Genomic DNA, 14814 nt, shown 5'->3' on the forward strand with positions numbered 1-14814 from the left:
TTTCTAAAAATTTATGTTTTTTGAGTTTTGCAAATTAATTATGTCATATTGGCAATATAAGCTACAACTTAATGATACCATGCAAATCATTAAATAGCATTTTAGAAATAGATTAAATGGAAATACTACTGCAAATATATCATCACATATATTATATATCAATAAATAATACAGAATTCCATCAATACTCTTTTTAAACATGTAGCTTATGTTTAATTATGTTCTGATAGTAGAGACCAGACATTTATTATTATTTATATTTAACTGGTCAAGTGCAGTTTACATCAGCTATTTGCTTTGTTTTCAAACTCAACATTTTTCAGATTGGCTCACCCTATTGCCGCTCTTCCAAAATAATTTCTTTTTGGTGACTGTATCATCCTCCAAATCTTTCACAAGTTTTGTTGTTGTCTGTATGCAGGTGAGGTAAGTAGAAAACAAGGTTTGCAAACCGTATGGGCTTTTGGAATCACTTCCTAAAAGTCATGTCAAAAACATTGCAAAACAAACATTGCTTTTTTCCCTCGTTTCCCCTTTTCACATTTGCTGCCCTCATTTAATGTTGACATTGTCAAACACCACAGAATAAAGGAAAAAGATAAGAATTCCTGCTCTTGTTATGACTCAATGGTTGACATTTCCCTTTTTGCCAACTACAAAGCAGACATGCTTTGAGAAGCCACCATATAAACAATCTGAAGGTTACAGGAGCTTCCAAAACACACCTGAACTGGTATAAAGGACGGGCTGTTTATTATACAGAGTAATCCCTTCTGCCTAAGAAAACGGATGTGAAACTTTATTTATCTCAGATTAATATCCACAAGGCCAACCTCCCAATACCAAAATCAAACTGTGGGAAAGAAGCAATGGGACAGAGAACAAATATTTAGTTTTGAATATCAGCTGGACTTTACTTATTCATGGAGATGGAGCCAAATCAAAGCTTCAAATCAATGGATGAAAGAGTTTCCAGACTGTTTACCTGAACAGTGTTGCCTTCACTGGCGGAAATATTTCAATGTTTTGAGAAGCCACCATTCTATATTGATAACAAATTACACACACATATGACAATAAAAAATCTCATACAAAACAAATGATTGAAGTGATGCACAAATATGTTTTACAATGGTCACATATAACCTAACTTTTTCATGTGTTGACTGTTACATATTTAGAATGTCTGCTTGTTAATCTTTTCAGACTGCACCTTGACTAACTCTAACACTACTCCTCTGCTGGGTTACTCCCAATCCCAGAGCACTGTTTTATATCACTTATATCTTGATCTTCCAGCATTTTCACATTACACTTGTATCAATCACTTCTGTGTTGCATTTGTACTATCATCTTGATGTGGTAGTTCTTTATCATATCTCTTGTCATCATGCCTCACTTCTAATTTGACTTCCCATAACTATACTGACTTGATTATGTGAATATGAAGGGATTATGCATTCAGACATAATAATAATAATGATAAGAAGAAGAAAAAGAAGATGAAGTAGTGTATGTGTCCTGTCCCACCGCAGTATCACATCCTAAAGGACAATGAAGGCCAGTTGCCTACTACTTTATACATTTTAAAAACAAAAAAGCAGTACATTCCTTATTGTCGCTTAAAGTAACAAATTGGAAAAATAATACTTGTTTCCTTTAACAAAAAATACCCTTTGAAAAAACAAATTAGCATTGAGATGGGATAAATCATACAACCTCATATGGAACTCAATGTACTGTACGTCATAAATTCATAAATCATCTTAACCTTGATTACAAAGCACTATATACCAATACACAATCAACGGAACAAATATTAAAGCATCATTCACTCTATTAATAGGCTTAAGAACAAACAGGAACTCATTGAACTAATGATGCATATAGCCTACCTACATGGCATGCACAGTAAATGACAATGGAGCAAGATCCACGTCTGCTACACGATGTATGCTGCATCTGCTAATGCCCATAATGGCTGTTCTTGAAATTGTAAAATTGAAGCCCATTAAACAAAATTCTGCAAAAATAAAGGAAAGAAAAAAGGTGAACATACTTCACATTCATGATTGACATCAGAGTCCCTTCACATTGTATGTACTCACGAAGCCCTGGCACATAAGCGGATTTGGAATTGCTACCATTTCAGGTTTTGCTACCTTAGCCATGTGGCCAAACCATAGGTGTGGTCTGGTTCATGTCAGTCATGGAAGCACATTGCTACTTAAGTTAAAAGCTGCAACACTTCAAGAGCCCAATGGGACCAACAAGTCCTGTTAGTGTTTTATGAGTAACTGTCTGTTATATCCTGTCTTTTTTTTTACACTATTTCCATTAAATTCAATGATTGCCTTTGTGTCTTTCTGATTACGATTGTATTTATTTATGTAGCAGATTTTTAAATATATATTTAAATACAACATTAATTACATCACTGCAGCACACACACCAAATGCTTGCCACGAGGTATGGACTCTGAACTGTGACTAAGAATGAATGCTAAATTTGGGTAGTTTTTTTCAGGTCCCACTCGTGATTGCGTAGATTAGATCTGAGTTCACTCTTATAATATGGTGATTAGATAAACATTGCATATTGCACCATATTTCTCAAAGACACCCTTTGGACATTCACACATGCTCAAATGTATAATCAATTGTGCAACAAGGCCTAATGAATGGCATATAAAAATAAAACAAGTATTAACTGTGTGCATGACCCAGTGTTTTACAAATTAAATATTTCAATTTAAAATTTTTAAATCCCAGTTCTGTGTGTTTACATGTGGTCCATGGTCATTGCTGCTATTTCTGTAGGAAACCCTGAAAAGCATCAATTTCTCTGTGCTATGCACCCCTTGCTAACCTGCAATATCGTTTTTATATAAAGCAACAGAAATCAGACTACATACATTTGGAACAGAGAGAAAAGTTCCAATGTAGAAACTGCAATGTCTCTGTAACCAGCCACCAAGTCAATAACCATGAAGTTTGCTACATTTCCGTTTTTATTTTTCTCTTTCTGTTAATGGTGCCAGTTAAACTAAAAAACTATAAAAACATTGCATTTATGACTCAAACTTTCCGCAAACGGCCGTGTCTCTCTGAAACTCATGCACCTTTGCTCATTCCAGGTAAGCTATTTATTTGCATTTGCTGGCTGTCAGTTATGCTGGCCCCTTTTCAGGCTCCAGGTCTCAAACGGCTGTTTCAGGATGCAATGACTGAACCCATGAATAACCCAATTTGATTACATAACATAACAACATGAAGCATCAAGACAAAGTAATATGCAACAGACTTTTTACCAGCCAGTATGTCTTCACATACACATTGAGCTGTTGCTAGCTCTCTCTGGCACATGTGCAATTGCTGCGACAGAGTGTGAGCTGCTCAGTCAGACAATGTTATTTCAAGATGGAAAATTAAATTCTCTTCACTCTACCCAGTGTTCTTGAATTAAATCCCCCCATCTCTCTTTCTCAGTTTTCTTTGCAGGCAAAATAGTCATATTTGTGACATGAAAAGAGATCAACTAAAGGTCATGAGGCAAACTGAATGACATATCTGCATTCTTTTAGCAAGATAAACCTCTCAGTAACTGTTCTGCAGAAAAGCTGAAATGGCACGCAAGCAATTCTCCAGAACTGTAATAGCAGTCACAGTGGGAGGACCAACTTCATTTACATTATCATAGTCCTTGAGGTGGCAATATAAATATATCAGCTTGACCTGTAGCATTTGCGTTCTTTTTTAAGTTACAAAACACACCATGGCCCAACCTTGTGGCTCCAGCTACCACTGCAATACTACAGCAGGGCTGCATGCAAGCTTGCTTATCACAATGTATAAAATCTATTTTACATAGCAAATGTATCTGTCACTGAGTCATTAGCCTAACAAATGCATAGGGAACTAAAAATAGGCTACAGTTACACAAGCTTGCAATAATAGTCACTGCTGATAAACTATGACATTTAAAAAAGAGAACTCTGAAATAAAATAGAAAAGGAAAAATAACCGTTACTTACAGTATAGACAGGTAAAGCATTTTTTAGAGGTATGAAGTGCTTTTGTGGCATCTGCTGGCCCTTAGGTGAATAATGAGCAGGCAGTTCTCTTTATTTGGTATGAGACTGCTCCCTCTCTTTCTTTCTCCAATTTCCAACTTTTTCTCTCATTCTCATCATCTCTGCACTGTCCCATTTCTCTCTGTCTGTATATCGCTCCCTCTGCTGAATTCACTTCAGTTCAGACATGCCTTTTTTTTGGAAAGGCAGATAAGCTTTTCTGGAAGAACACAATCTCTCCCTCTCATCTCTTTGAGAGGACATAGGTGTTGTGTTATTTCTGAGTCACTGAAGGTGTCCTGATTGAAACTCACTGATGGTATTAGTAAACTTAATAATAACTCTGAGGAATTAAAAAAAAAATAAGCCAGTAAATCTCTGGCTCTGATGAGGAGAGGGTTTTTGTTTTAGGAGGTTCTTCCCAGTGGGAGTGATACGAAGTCTGAAAAGCTTGATCCGATGATGCAGGATTGTTTTATCATTTCAAGGTTAGTGTCAATTTTTTTCTTATTTTTTCTCAGTGGTCTTTTTTGAGCTATCCTGTCTCTCTCACTCCTGCTCCATTTCTGTTACTCTCTCCCCTTATACCTGCCTCTTCCTCTCTCTGGTTCCTGCCATTATTTTTCTCCAGCTGTGTGCTTTGGCCAAGTGCCCACATTTCCCACAACCTCCAGCACAGGGGACCAAGTCCACCAAGTCAGATGCAGGGAACTGTGGAATCAGTCTGCCCCATTCTAGGACAGCATGTGTTGTGGCTAAGGACACAAAGGCATCAATTCAGTCAACATCTGGCCTTAACGCTGACGTACAAATAGACTCACAGTCAGTGTCACTTTTTCAATAAAAAGTTTGACTTGGCATTTCTGATCATTGCTGAATTTGCAAGAAAAAAAATAAATGTAATTGCGTGTCGACTTTAAGGAAAAATTTGGGTAAAATGTATTTTTTTGTAAATATACATGCATAAAATATGAAAACTGCCATTGAAATGCTCTCAAAGGTCTCTTAGCTTTGTATTTGGATCAGGGGGTTCCATACAGGAAGGCAGTTTCTCCCGGACTGTGGCATGTGTGAAGTTCCAGCAGACACATCGCATGTACTGCTTATCTCTCTGAAACTGCTGGCCATCTGTGACTTCCATGCTGTATTCAACTCCAGGCCGCAGCTGCACCACATTCCATGGAATCAGTCCGCATTCCTTTCCACAATGTTCCCGTTATTTACAAACAGCGTAAAAGTTAGCCGAGGGCTCAAAGGAAATGCTGCTGTCATCTTTTCAGCACTGTGTGTTTGCGGGTGTGTGTGTGTGTGTATGTGTATGTGTCTGTTCCAATGGGCCTTTGCACACGTCTCTCTCTGCATATATGGTTCTGTTTCAGCGTGCGTCTGCCTGTTTATATTTATGTGTGCGCATGTGTCTGTGTGTGAAAGTGGGCGTGTGTCTGTTTCTGTGTGCGTGGGTCTCCCTGAATGTGTTGCTCTCTTTGATAGTGCGTGTAAATGTGTCTGTGTGTGAATCCACGCGCTGCCCAGCGAGTGAATGTGTGTTTGTGTGTGCTGTGTGTTTATGTAGAAGCGAGACCAGTCAGTTAGCAGAACAATGGCGATGCTGCTCTCTGGCAGCCGGCCCCAGCCTGAATCTGACTGTTTTCACTGGCCTTGTTTTTGGCTAAGAGAGGGATTCTTCAGCGAACGGGTATGAATAGGGCTGCCAGGTTGTGAAATGGATGGTTACTAAACACACTTGCTCTCCTGCACAAAAAGGCTGCTGCCAGGCGGCTTCATACGTGGCAGTTTGACACAAAGGATGGTTTTGGTGGGGATTAGGTCAGTTTTAATCCAGGGATTTAAGGTACTGAATAGCCAAAAACGGAGAAGATGCAATGCAGCAGTGTTGGGTGCTTTCACGGCCAGGTTCCAACCCTGTGACGCTGATGTCACCCAGAAAGCTTTGACCAACAGCACTACAGCACTGGAGAGGTAGAGGCCTGTGACCAAAACAATGCCAAGAGTGTAACAAGTTCAACTTCCAGCCATGAATTTCCCTTGTGAAACCAGAAAATAAATGGCCTGAGAAAGTGGAAATAACAAGTTGAGCGTTATTTTTTCCTCATGTTTTTGGAAAGGACTACAAAACAAAAAGAGGAAGACCTCATCTTTGATTCACATCCAAATGTTGGTGACACAGAAGGCTATTTCAACAGATTGCTATGCTTCCGTGGTCAGATTCAGTCCTTCCACATTGCAGTGTGTCCTTAACTAACATTGCATAGGAGATTCAATAAAGTACTAAATCTTGTGTCAATAAAGGCTTTAAGCATCTTTTTGTAGTTACTGTGTTTCTGAATCAGGCAGTAGGCCTATATCCAAATAGCAGTGACCAGAGCTCCTTTTTATTTTGCCTGAAATACCCAGAATCAGTTTTCCATGTAGGGGAAGTTCAGTACAACAACAACAGTTGAATCTGAGTAGTAGCTAGCACCTTTTAGCTGACATCAAAAACAGTCAGATTTGTATCCGCTAACGATATTCAACCATTCACAGCATGTCACCATGACGACTAGAGGTCCCCACGACTACAAAAAGAAGTAGTGTTAGTCATTTGTGAATGTCCTCTGGCAAGGACTCGTGAAGAACAGGAAGCTAATTTCCTCCCATTACCGACTTCTCTTTCCTGGGCTCTGTGATCGACTGTTTGGTAGGTGGGGGAGGGTGGTGATTGTGGCGCAGCAACTTGAGGTGGGTTGCATAACAAAAAACGTTATACAACTTAAATCTGTTCAGCGGTGCGGTTTGCGCCCCAACCGGCCCCAACACACCGAGTCATGCCAAAAACGCACGCGGTCTGCAGTAGCTGGGAAGATCTGGCTTGTGAAGACAATTCATCAGAGGTGCCTGCAGTCTGAGAATATCATATACAACTTGATGTATTTGAAAAGCCAGAAATGCACAGTGGTATTTAGCAAAAATGCGCTGAGAAGGAATTTAGATGGATATATTTTATGTAAGGTTTGCATGTATATTTTCCCAGGCTTTAAAATACTATCACCTCATCTCACTGTGGGCTATGCATAATGCTTGATTCAGCTCCAAGTATCGCTGCTGCCAGATCAGTGAGATTCAAAAGTGAATCTACGTGTTGAAGCCATTCAGTTAAAGCACATGTTTTGCGGGTATTTACGTAATCATTTGATCAGGACTATGCAGAGAGCTTTGGAGGAGCAGGTGCTGAAAGTGAGAAAAGGGCACATCAATCTAGGAAAACGTCTTTACGACGCACAGTTATTAAACAGAGTATATAGTAGCGAAATGAATGGATGAAAATTAATGACAGCGACAATTATATATATATATATATATTTGGCCAATCATCCTTTGTTGCCATTGATGCAGTCACTTCGATGAAGGAGTTGAACTGTACTTGCATTAGCGATTAACTTTTTTTATTATTATGTAGTGCTACACTCCCTCTTGTGGTCATACCTCACAATTACATCTATGAACTATATCTGGGGCTGACGTGTACTTTCCAAAAATACTTATTGAAGGTATAAATAAAGGTATTTCTATTACGGTGTTTTTTCCATGCGCAGTGGGAACGTTTGTGTTCAGTCAGTGCAAACACAAAAGTGTTGCCTTTTTGACAAATGCCTTATGAAAGACATTTGACATTCAGTTTGGCTTGACATTCAGGCTTATCTAGAATTGAATGGCTGCAGTTAAAGTTTCACAAGACCTGTTTAAGATTAATATGATCCAGCAAACTGACTCCGTTCTGTTCAGTACAGATGAGAGCACGAGCATGACAGCATGTCAAACCTAGGTGCAGCAAATACCAACCACTCAAAAGGGAACGCAAGAGAACCTTGGTGTGCATATATACGTTTTCAAATAGATCGCGCTGAATTAATGTTTGAATTTTATCATTTCGATGTTCTTATTATTTTGTATTAATATCTTATGTTATATTGAGAGGATATAATTGAATTGTGAGAAGGAAACTAATAAAATACCATAGAATACCAGCAGCTCATGCTAGAGTAACAGAGATAATGTTCAGCTCAGTTGAGCTGAAGGGAAATCGTAATTTCCATTCAAGAACTTTTCTAATTTATAAGGGGGTTGCTTCAGTGTATTCTCATATTCTAACAGCTGATGTATAGGTCGCAATATTTAGGGTCATGGAATGCACACACACCTCATGCTCCAGAAAGTTTACAATACTTGTAATATACCATAACTATTAGTTGTACCAAAGCTACTACTAATTAACATATTTAATTGTCAATATCAAATTATAATTATCTGATTTTTTAAAGTAAAAAAATTAAAACATTGCGCAATGATGTGTTATTTCCCAGACATGGCTTCCTGAGTGTTTGTATTGCACATGAAGTTTTATAGCTTTACGCAGGGCCACAGGCAGTTCAGGGTTATTCAGTAACTGTGGGCTATAAGTTTGGTTTGGATATCTAGACTGACTGGGAGGGCAATGAAACTGAAAAAAGTAGCTCCCAGCATCAATCGTTCCAAATCACAGTATTCCAATTATTCTTTCAGACCACTCTTAATTACTTACTGCCATTAAGCAACTCATCTAAAACAAACTTGGATTTTTCATCCATTGAAATTGGATGTCATGCTCAACAGAGCTTTGGGTTGGTCCCACTTCAGTTTAATGAACCATGCTTGTACACTTACCCCATTGCCTCCATTAAACCTAATGACACAGCTCCGTTTTTTCTATTTACTAACAGACGGTGTTTATTGCACTACACAGCTGAAAGTGTCTCTAACAGTGGTTATCTTCTACTTTTCACCAGAAATTTAGACTCAACAAATACCCATAATTTGCTTAATTGTTAATGCTTTTTGCAAAGTATTGTCTTATTAATGGCCAAGCTTCTAGTTATCCTAAATACTCACTTTTACAATAATGTAAGACAATTAATGAAATCCTCATTTCTGGTATTACTCTCTGGTTGTGCATATGTAGCATAAATCCGTAGCTCCAACCCGGGTAAATATTGAAACGTTTCTGTATATTCTCACAATTAACATTAACAGTGTGGCCATGAAAATGTTATAGATCATAATATATATATATATATATATATATATATATATATATCATAATGCAAAATAATATAATGCCTTTTCTCTTTTCTCCCTATTTATTAACACCCATCAGTTTTTCATGCTATGCTCATAGCTCCACGTCTCAAATGTGGACTCAGCAGTAACAGCATTACACAGCAGAATGATACACTCAGCAGTTTGTGTCTTTAACAAACTAGGAAACTGTCACAAAAATCTACTGTACCACACTAATGATTTTTTATTCCATTATAAAATAACATTAAAAATGTTAATAACCAGTTTCTTTCATAAATCAAGACATTGTAACCTCATTAACAGGACAATGTAGTTTCTCTTCTGAAGCCTGGGTCAGGGGAGTTAAACTAATATGCTAAAGAGGATCTGACCAAATGTGATGTTTCCCATATCAAGCCAGCCCAGAATAGCTCATGAATAGCTTATAGGGCTAATGAGAGTAAGATAAAATATTGGCCAGCCAAAGTGAGTGTGTAGTTTGTCAAAGATCGAGAAACCACTGCTAATTTGATATGGCAAAAAAAAAAACAAGATTATAAAATTGCAAAGTAATTTGGCCAAAACTGGAAAAAAAAACTTTCCTTTGTTTCCTTTAAACTTCAAGACATTTTTTGTTTATCTCAGTTGCCGCAACAGGAATGCAAATGGCTGTCCACCAAACGAACAGCATGCTTATATCTTACAAAGTTTATTATAAAGCTATTTCAGTTAGACAATCCTGGCCTATTTCTTGCTCAAATTAATATATTGCAATAGAAAATTTTAATCACGCTGACACAATGTTTATTATTGCACTGTTATGTTTATTGAGGACAATCAATTTTTTAACATACCAATTTCTAGTGGAAAAAGTTTTATTTATCAAAGAAATTTTGGTCCATAAAAATATTCGGGAATCAGAAACCAGTCTGGCGCATGTAATTGTGGGGGACAAGCCATATTGAAAAGCAAGAAAGCAGCATACTGTGGATCATCAGAATGGCCAGCCTATCCATACCATGAGGGATTCTGGCATTTCCTGCTGTAGAACTGTCCAGCAGTGACTGACAGAGGATTATTATGGCATGTGTAGAATTCTGGCAAACTGGCCAGTCAGCTTTCACGTGATGCAAGGGCCAAGTGTATTCACAATCATGGAAAATGGCTTTAACTGTCCCTGACGGTGATGGTAGTCACTAGCCTTTTGCACCACAGTCAAGGAGTCACCTAATAATTAGTTAATGAGCCTCTAAAAGTAGCTGCTGGCTGGTTTTTTGGCATTTCCTCCCTCTTTTGAAGCCTGCTGACACATCTGCAGGCAGGGCCAGACCACTGAGCGTAGTGGGCTCTGCATAGATTGCTTCAGGCTTGGAAGGGCAGGGGAACCTTTTGTCATGTGATCACGCAGGCTGTCCAATCAGGGGGAAAGGGGGAGGGGTTTGAAGCAAGCAGGGAAAAAGTGATGAGGATCCATCAGAAGGGAGACCCTCACAGTCCTGGTGAACCAGGTTAGGGACTTTGTACCAGCAAATCCCTTTCTCTCTGTCGGTTAGATTAGACCGTTTTCCTGGCAGTCAGTACCCGCACTATGGAGCCCACTCCACCAGCAGATAAGGCCTGGAACACAAAACTCGTCTCATTAATCTTAAGGGTTCCTGTAGTCATTCACTAAAAAAAATACATTAAATTACAAAAGGTGATGGGGTCAGCTGCACACCAAACAGACAAACTTGTTTTTAAGTTGAACCCCTGATCCAAAACTGCAGCTGTCTTCAGCCAGGTAAGGGATTTGCCTGCTTAAATTGTTGCGAGACCCACAATGCTCTGAGCACTGGTCAAAGAGTGCATTTACCTTCTCATGCCACTGCAGGAGGGTAGCGCTGCTGTTTTCAGAGGGCTTCTCAAACCCTTTGTAGATGTATTTCATGAGGAGGTCCACGTCGTTCTTGCCCAGTGTCTGCACCGCCTTCTCAATGTCACTGCTCTTGAAGGAGGTGAGGACATTCAGAACCAGGTCTTCAGCCCGTTCCTATGCAGGCAGACAGAAAGAGGGTCACTGCGTGAAACATTTGGAGTTTACTGCCCCTTGAGGTTAACTTTGGTACATCTATTAAAATGACTGCTAGTGTACCTTGCTCGTACTCAGCCAGAACATGATACTTGGGTTTAAAATGCGTAAGTCACAGAACATACTTTCATATGAAACACAAGATTAGCCTTATGTTACAAAAATGAATCACATTTATAACTGAACAATATCTTCACAAGGCTAATAATTTATCGGATTATTTAAAATATTTTGCCTGGTCACCCAACTTTATGAGTGGTATGCTACAGTTAGGCTAATACTGCAAATGCCATGAAATGAACAGGTTATGTACAATAATAATATATCACTTTGCAATCTGAGATGACTCTGTTCTGCTTCTTATTAGAGGTCATACAGTTCAATGCATTATATATTACAGCTCCAGGGCAGGTTAAAGCCTTAACCCCTCACCTTAACATTCTGGTTTTTTGTGTTTATTGGTGGGTTCTTCAGAACTGCCTGCAGGGCATCCATCAAATTACCCGTGCCAGGAGGAGTTAAGGGAAGCAATGTGGTAGCACTGTAATTCAAGAGAACATTCTAGCAGTGTGGAATGTGGCAGGAGTAACTCAGAGCACCAGAAACCAAGCATACATCACATCTGGAAAGTGTCTCCAAAATGACTGCACAAGCCAAAAGTGAGCTGTGCACATAAACGTTCTCATTTTCATTTGTAAATTTGTGGCACTAAATTCAGTTTTTATTACTCCAGAGAAACTAATATAACTAATATAACAATGGCAAACAATTAGAAAATGTAAAAAAATAAAATAATAATTCTTAAAATAAATAAAATAATAATAATAATAATAATAATAATACTAATAATAATGGAGCAATCTCAAACTCCGTTGGACTCAACATGGAAACCTAAGACTGCCATACCTGCATGTCCTATAGAATGCCTGGAATGTGAATGTGTTCATTATCAACAAGTCTCTGCAACAGTCCATGGAATCAAGAGGCCGAAACCTCGAAATGTAGCAACCCAGCTAGCTACACTAACTATTTCTAAATGAACTAAGGGACTATCTAACACAGTAAAATAGTGTTTCCAGTATAAAACGTTAATGTATTGGTTCAGGACACAAATGCACGAGCAACTTATCATACAAATACTATTTCCTCAGAACTTAATTGCAAAAACCTGCAGGATCAAATTATATACTAAAATATGATTATAGTCTGTCCATTTAAGCTAAAAGCAAAAGCAGCTTGGCTACAATCACAAACAAATATTAAATTAACAGTGAATGAGAATGAATGGAGAACCCATACACCACACCCTGCTATGCGTGAACCCACATTTATCACTGCTGTCGGAGCGAAAAGTATACATACAATACCTTAGCGAACCACTAATGCATACTGGACATTCTACGTTGGTTAAAACTCGTAGCAAGTTACCTGTCAAGTCATTAAGTTTATTCAATATAATGTTTCGAAGGATATTGTCTGATCAGCGAATCGACTTCTGCTTCGTCTGGACCGAGTTGGTTTTCTCCACCGTCCTCCTCGTCGACAAACTTATTCTCGTCGTATTCGTCTACATCTACCTTCCTGAAACGATCGGACACGGTGTTCTTCGACATTGTGCAGATATTTAAAATCCACGTACTGCCCCCAAAAAATAGCTTAAGTATACGAATCGAGCCGCTTTTACTAATTTATTTCGCTCTCCTCACTTACTTCCTTTCTCTACTAATTTATATTTACTTCCGTATTTCAGCGCCCCCAGCGGTGAAAACTCGTATCTCCATAAACCCCTCCATGTGAAGACAGAATAGAAAGTTGACAATTAGTTGCTCAGGACGAATTATTTATAGTCTGCTGTTCGCCGCATAGAAGTATCTTCCATCACTCCAGCCAATCCACACCATTCAAAAATCCCCACAATGACAAAATCATTGTCACCACACAAACAAAGCATTTTCACAGAACTAACCCCGATCTAATCAACTCATAGCCCACTCATTACTCACTCTAGGACTAAATCATCATTCAAAATAGAGAATGAGTGTCTTTTTTTTTACACTGAAATTAAATGTAAAAGAGCTAGAATTGTTAGAGCTAATAACCAGTTAGGCGAATTCATAGAGTAAATTGGTAATGTGTTCTCTATAATACCAGTTATAAACAGCAGGTGGCGATAAAACGCAAAGCATGCTAATGTCAATTCAAAAAATCCACCGAAGTTCAAAGCAAATTCTTCGATGATCACACGATGTAATTAGAATATATACTAATATGTTCGTCAGTGGAGAGATTGCATAATCAATATAGTTGAAAGAAGAAGTCCGCTTAAATACATTTATTTTACTCGTTTTACAGTATTTAAGTCGTCATGTCAAGTCAAATTTATTTATAAAGCACATTGAAATACAACCCACGTTGACCAAAGTGCTGTACAAACCAGAGCAGGCAAGTAAAATCACAACAAACAAACAAAACGAAAACAGTGTTCTTGACATAGTTATAGCTCAGATACGAAGGAATTATTGAATTTGCTTCCCACATCTTGTTGAAATGCTGCAGGCAATGGCTTGAATTCCATCATAGCTGAGTCTTCTGTCTTCGTCCATGTTCGTGCAACTTTCAGGCTGAACATAAATTGTCCTCCATTTTGACAGGTCCAAATTTGACACACATTGCACCCTTAAGAAAAAACTGAAGTAGAGCATGCACTCACAGGGTGTTTTATCTGATTAACTCTAGGGTGGGGTAATCACACCATACAGTGTATAACAGAAGACCACTAAAACCCTGATACCATTGCAGGGTTCTTAATATGACTACCATAAGAGATTAGCCTACAAACATGCAGTCTTTTATGCATACTGTATGCTCAGATGTGCACTGAAATAAATGATCAATTAAATATTATTTCAGTTCATAATAGTAATATTTTCTCATTATTTATTTTTGCTGGTAGTAGTGACATATGTGCAATGTATTCCAAACAAACATTTTCCAGATACAACATTTTGTAACAGTTCTGTAGAACACATTTGTTCCAGGCATTTTCCTCTTTGTCTTTTGATAGTGGTCTCATTTGCATTAAGCCATTCCTCTATGCAAACCTAGACCAGGTCTTGGCTGCAAGTGGTGACTGTGCTCGTGCTGGAATACCCCAGACTTCACAGGCGGAGAGTGTGGTGCTTCCTGTTTAATTCTGTTGGGCATGCAATTGATTCAGTATGAGCTTGCAAACTAAATAAATATCTGAGGGGAATAGACAGTCTACCAGTCTATCATATACAGAGGTCCCGGACTGAAATGTTGCACCAAGCAAGTCTTTGATGACTAGACTGCTGAAACCCAGCCTCTGATAACAACAGAAAAATGACTCGGTGTTTTAGCAGAGTCTACAATTCTTCCAGTCTGCTAGAGAAAGAGCCACGCATGAACACACTGTGGGCACTCGCTATGCTAAATCCTCTATGAGAAAGTATGACTTACTACGATGCCCCATCGATGAGAAATGCTTTCCGAATGACTTGTGCGGCTAGAGGACGAACCCCCAGTCTGTACAGAAGGAGCTCCGTGATGCTCTTGCCAG

The 14814-nt window shown here is 38.6% G+C and overlaps 1 protein-coding gene across 2 annotated transcripts; it reads right to left on the reverse strand.

Moving 5' to 3' along the window:
- Positions 1-9969: 9969 nt before the first annotated feature.
- Positions 9970-13007, reverse strand: arpc5a (actin related protein 2/3 complex, subunit 5A). 2 transcript variants are annotated; one of them, XM_064338576.1, is made up of 4 exons: positions 12708-13007; positions 11667-11739; positions 11019-11195; positions 9970-10783 (listed from the first exon to the last, which is right to left on the reverse strand). In XM_064338576.1, exons 1-4 carry the CDS (start codon positions 12845-12847, stop codon positions 10721-10723), a joined length of 453 nt encoding a protein of 150 aa, XP_064194646.1. In that variant the 5' UTR covers positions 12848-13007; the 3' UTR covers positions 9970-10720. The 2 variants fall into 2 exon arrangements, with proteins under 2 accessions (XP_064194646.1, XP_064194647.1); XM_064338577.1 differs by lacking the exon at positions 12708-13007 and adding an exon at positions 12141-12196 and having other exon boundaries at positions 11667-11775.
- Positions 13008-14814: the final 1807 nt, after the last annotated feature.

Source organism: Anguilla rostrata, chromosome 6 (assembly GCF_018555375.3).
Source record: "Anguilla rostrata isolate EN2019 chromosome 6, ASM1855537v3, whole genome shotgun sequence".
Lineage (NCBI taxonomy): Eukaryota > Metazoa > Chordata > Actinopteri > Anguilliformes > Anguillidae > Anguilla > Anguilla rostrata.

Excerpts from the sequence above, each read along its gene's own strand:
- arpc5a (XM_064338576.1), bottom strand. The coding sequence starts at position 12,847 with ATGTCGAAGAACACCGTGTCCGATCGTTTCAGGAAGGTAGATGTAGAC. Across the intron at positions 11,740-12,707 it reads GTCGATTCGCTGATCAGACA|GGGTAATTTGATGGATGCCC; the intron begins ATATCCTTCGAA and ends TCCTCCTGGCAC. Across the intron at positions 10,784-11,018 it reads TCCTGCAGTGGCATGAGAAG|GCCTTATCTGCTGGTGGAGT; the intron begins GTAAATGCACTC and ends TTTGTGTTCCAG.